We start from the raw sequence: 4,531 nt of genomic DNA, 5'->3' as shown, positions 1-4,531 counted from the left end.
CTCAGGGAGTAAGGATGCCTGCTTCACCAATGGGGTTTGGAAACTTCTTCATGGACAGAAACATCAACATGCCCGCTGGATATCAATTATTGGGCTGTCCGCCTGGAATGCAACAGCCACCGCCACATCTTATGGGAATGGCTGGGGTTCCCTTACCTTTCTCAGGAATACCGGGATACAGTTTTATCCCTTATCCTCATCCAGGACACATGGCACACATTGTAAGTATTCTGAAAGATTTTTATATTGCATAAATAAATTTGTAAGTCGCTTTGGATAAAAGCGTCTGCTAAATGACTAAATGTAAATAAACGTATTACATTTCAATGCAAATCCATCGTAAATAAAATGTTTAGATTTTACTTTGTACGTATTACAAGTGGTGTAATGAATATAGAAATAAAACATGACAGACTGAAAAAATATTATTGTATTGCAACATGCATATTGTTCATTTTCTAAAACCGACTCTCTTTGCTTACTTTCAGAGCAATTCCTATGACCTCAAGGCTGCATCTCCGTATCACCAAGCTCTCCTCGGACGTGGGGGACCCTATTACACTCCATATCGTCCCATGCCAGCTGATGACCCGAGTAGGGTCACCAAAGTGGCCACCAGGGAGAGCACCAGCGCTTTGAAGGCCTGGCTCAGCGAGCACCTGAAAAACCCATATCCCACTAAAGGCGAGAAGATCATGCTCGCCATTGTCACCAAGATGAGCCTCACGCAGGTGTCGACCTGGTTCGCCAACGCCCGGCGCCGCCTGAAGAAGGAGAACCGGGTCAGCTGGGCCTCCAGAGGAAAATCCGACGAGGAGGATGAGGAAGAGGAGGGTGAGAGCGAAGAGGAGGGATCTTTGAGGAAAGGCACGGAGGATGAAGACGAAATCGATCCTCAAACAGTTGATGAGGAGGAGGAGGAGGAGGAGGAGGATGTCGCGGGGTCAAAGTCGGTTGAGGACCGTTTAGCGGAAGGACTTGATCAGCAAAAGGAAAGTGACAAGTCTGACACGTCCTGTGAGACCAAAACAGAGGTGTGTAAACAAAACGTCGAAGTCCAGAAACCTAAAATCTGGTCTCTCGCGGAAACCGCGACTTCAGATATCGTCAAGAAACCCAGCGATCTGAAACATCTCCACAGTCCAGAGTTTGGAAAGTGGTGGGCTGGATGGCCTTCAAGGGACTCCTACTCTCCTGTAAACCTCTCCACACACGACCTTCTCAAACAGAGTCAATGAAACCGTTCATTCAAGACACTATGAATTTTGCACTTTGAAAACCATTGGTAACGTTTTGTTGTGGAAGTTTGCATACAAGATTTAATCCAATGCCTGGTTTAAAAACCAAAGGATTGTGTAAATATTGTACAGTTATTTTGTTTAAATTATAAATGCATTTACCTGCTGACTTATTTTTGCTAAAATAAAACGTTGAAAAATGTCAACATTTTGGTCATTGAGGTAAGTCCGTTGAAATAATTTAAAAAGAGTTGCATTGGTTTGCATTTAGTTTTAGTTGGAGTACTTCCGATATCCAGTAGTTTCGTAAAGTCCTAAAGACCCATTAATTAAAGAAATAAGTCACGAAACCTTCCCATTTCAGAGAATTTAACTCGCGTAAGTGTTAATAGCCGCAATGAGAACATTTTAAAATAGGCAAAACGGCAACGTAATTAAAAGGACCATTGTTTAACAAACAGGAACCTTATTAAATTTAATAATCTAAATAAAAAAATAATAAGAAGAGCCTAATGCTTTTTACACAAGCAAAGCATCAACATGATGGAAACTGTATAGGCCTACTGGCTTAATCCATGATCACACTCTCAAAGGTGATGATACACGGGGAAACTTTTTGAGCAATGTTGCCATAAACGGGCACCCAGTCCCAGACAGGGTCCACGACCGATCTAAAGTGTCCAGATAGACATTTGTTGCCCATTCTCAATGGGAAAATGCCCAAGCAACATCGCTCGGCAACATTGCTCAAAAGGTTGCCCCGTGTATCATCACCTTAAAACCTTTTAAAGTACGTGTTCACAATAGAACTTTATATATGATAATTGACGTCATTCAAGAAGAGTTCTCAGATTTTGGAGGCAGATCAAGACGCGTTCAAAGCGTTTCACTTCAAGGCTATAGATTTAGGCTTCATGTTATCAGTGAGGACACTACTATTAAGGGATTTGCATATCTGCCTCTGATCTGTTAAAACAATTCAGAGCAGCGCGGGTTAAGGACATGAATTGTTCCGTCTTAAAGGGTGATAATTAAGATTATTCTGTTTAGTCACGACTTGACAGACGAAAAGTGCCAGAGGCATCTACCTTTACCCTCATTTAGTGCTTAAATGTAGGTGCTATGGGATCAAACATGAACAAAGTGATTTGTGACAAAATAAATGGTATACTGACACAAAAAGTCAAGTGCAAAAAGTTAAAACTGAAAGTAAAGCCAACTTGAAGTACAATGATTTGATTTTATTAAAATAACATTATAATACAGTATAGAATAAAAAACTTGAGCAAAACAATAAAAAGTCCAAATGGTTAAATAAATAAATAAATAAATAGGCTATAATAAATAAAGAAAAGTCGAAAGGTAGTAGTAGTAATAATAATAATAATAATAATAATAAAATGAACGAAGATGGTACTCACAATTAAATATAAAATAAAAATACTTGAGCAAAAAATAAAAATAAAAAAGTCCAAAATAATATAAATAAATAAATTTAGCAATTTATTATAACACAACCAACTTGCAATTAAAATCCCATAGCACCTACATTTAAGCACTTACTTGCAATTAAAATATCCTGTGCATATTTCACCAGCCATATAACTTTTAACTGCTACTGATGGAATGGCGTCAGAAAAAAAAATTAAATGTCAAATAAACTGCTCCATCAAAAATCTTGCATCCTTTGGTTTCCTTTATAACTCTCTCTGACACAAACACACCAATGGGATTAGGCCTTGGGACAATATTCTGTTTTTGTGGACTCCCCTCTGCAGAGAGAATGATAAAAGGAAAACTCTTCCTTGCCAATCACTATGGCCTCCATGTAAATTCAAAGGCCTGTGGCCTGTTAATCCAAGGATAATGAGAAAACCCCTGGGTACAAAAAAAGGAGCACCTCCCACCCCCCCCCATATTCACATATTCACAGCTAACACACACTGGGCACAACAATCTCCTACATGCCCCCCTTTCAGTGGCCCAAATGATGTGTAATCCCAGCCTAAACATGACAGGCAAAAGGCTGTGATATTGAGATAAGGATTGAGGCTTGAACAATGGCGTGAGATACAATGCCTAAATCGGCCATCAATGGGCTTCCCGATCCGAGCATATGGTCATATGCTTTGGATACTATGGCCTAATTTATAGTTCAACAAGCTACTTTTGGATTTGTTTGTTTTGATGTATACAAAAATATGAGCTTTAGCAGTCAAAAATCTACACATCACTACAACAAAACTTCTTCTAAAAATTGAAGGGAGTTGGTTGAAGAAAAATCATGTTGTGATTTTAATGTGAGGCAAAAGTGGGATTGAATGTTGAACTGTTTTATGCCAAAATTCCTCTAATATGGAAATGGCAACCTCTTGTGGACAGTCAGAGTATCCCACAATGCATGAGCGATTCATCAAGTTTTTCTGTGGACATTTCACACCTCATAAGTAGCAAATGAATATCTTACAGTGACCCACGGGCAATTATTCATGGAGAATCAAGAATGATTTAATATGTACAGAGAATCACAAATTATTTCATAATACAATACAACATTCACAATAAAAGCAACAAAAATGGTATTGTACAAAGGAAATTTTTACATAAGATACAAAGCAACAGAGATTTCACAACATTTAACAGTTTAAATGTCTAAGATCAAGATCACAGAGACAAAACATTAGAAACATATTATACATGATTTTGTGAACATCATAATTAATCTCACACTTCTGCACCACATTATTTTCAATCCCAACTGACACTTTTATGTTCTAAGAACATTCTATAAATGTTCAAAACTTCCATTTTTAAGTTATACAAGCATTTAGGAACACACTAGCTGAATAACCTTCAACGTGTGCAATCCTAAATATAAAGTACCAAGCATTGGGATACATGTGTGTTTTGTGCAGTCGTTCTGCATCACATTGGTGTTATTGCGAGTCTTTTTCTCATCAAACTACAGCTGAAGTGGGGAAAATCTCCTTAGGAGCTTTGAAGTGTTTCACTTCTTTTCTTCCTTGCTCTTCTATCAACCTGGTCTCATAAAAATATGTACCTCTGGGTACGTTTCGGCGCAGTTTCAAAGAGAAATGTCCACTGAGTGGCGCTAAAGCACGGGTTCAATAAGTGAACACTGGCACGTTTTTATTACGTTGATATAGGTACGTATTGCTGTTTTTATTACGTTGCTTCAGGTACGTATTGCGGCGGTTCAGAATTCAAACATCCGGGGACTGTCGCTAAAACTTAAAGGTCCCCTGAAATGCTTAGAAACACGCAGCGTTACT

General features: G+C 38.6%; 1 protein-coding gene across 1 annotated transcript; it reads left to right on the top strand.

Moving 5' to 3' along the window:
• On the top strand, nt 1–1,253 carry LOC107697853 (iroquois-class homeodomain protein IRX-1-like). The gene is made up of 2 exons (XM_016498701.1): nt 1–221; nt 489–1,253. Exons 1-2 carry the CDS (start codon nt 15–17, stop codon nt 1,236–1,238), a joined length of 957 nt encoding a protein of 318 aa, XP_016354187.1. The 5' UTR covers nt 1–14; the 3' UTR covers nt 1,239–1,253.
• The last annotated feature ends 3,278 nt before the right edge of the window (nt 1,254–4,531 follow it).

Source organism: Sinocyclocheilus anshuiensis, unplaced genomic scaffold (assembly GCF_001515605.1).
Source record: "Sinocyclocheilus anshuiensis isolate Anshui unplaced genomic scaffold, SAMN03320099.WGS_v1.1 scaffold78, whole genome shotgun sequence".
In the NCBI taxonomy this organism is placed as follows: Eukaryota; Metazoa; Chordata; class Actinopteri; order Cypriniformes; family Cyprinidae; genus Sinocyclocheilus; species Sinocyclocheilus anshuiensis.
Note: the sequence above shows the minus strand (reverse complement) of the source record. Positions and strands in the feature narration are given on the sequence as shown.

Excerpts from the sequence above, each read along its gene's own strand:
- LOC107697853 (XM_016498701.1), top strand. The coding sequence starts at position 15 with ATGCCTGCTTCACCAATGGGGTTTGGAAACTTCTTCATGGACAGAAAC. Across the intron at positions 222-488 it reads CAGGACACATGGCACACATT|AGCAATTCCTATGACCTCAA; the intron begins GTAAGTATTCTG and ends GCTTACTTTCAG.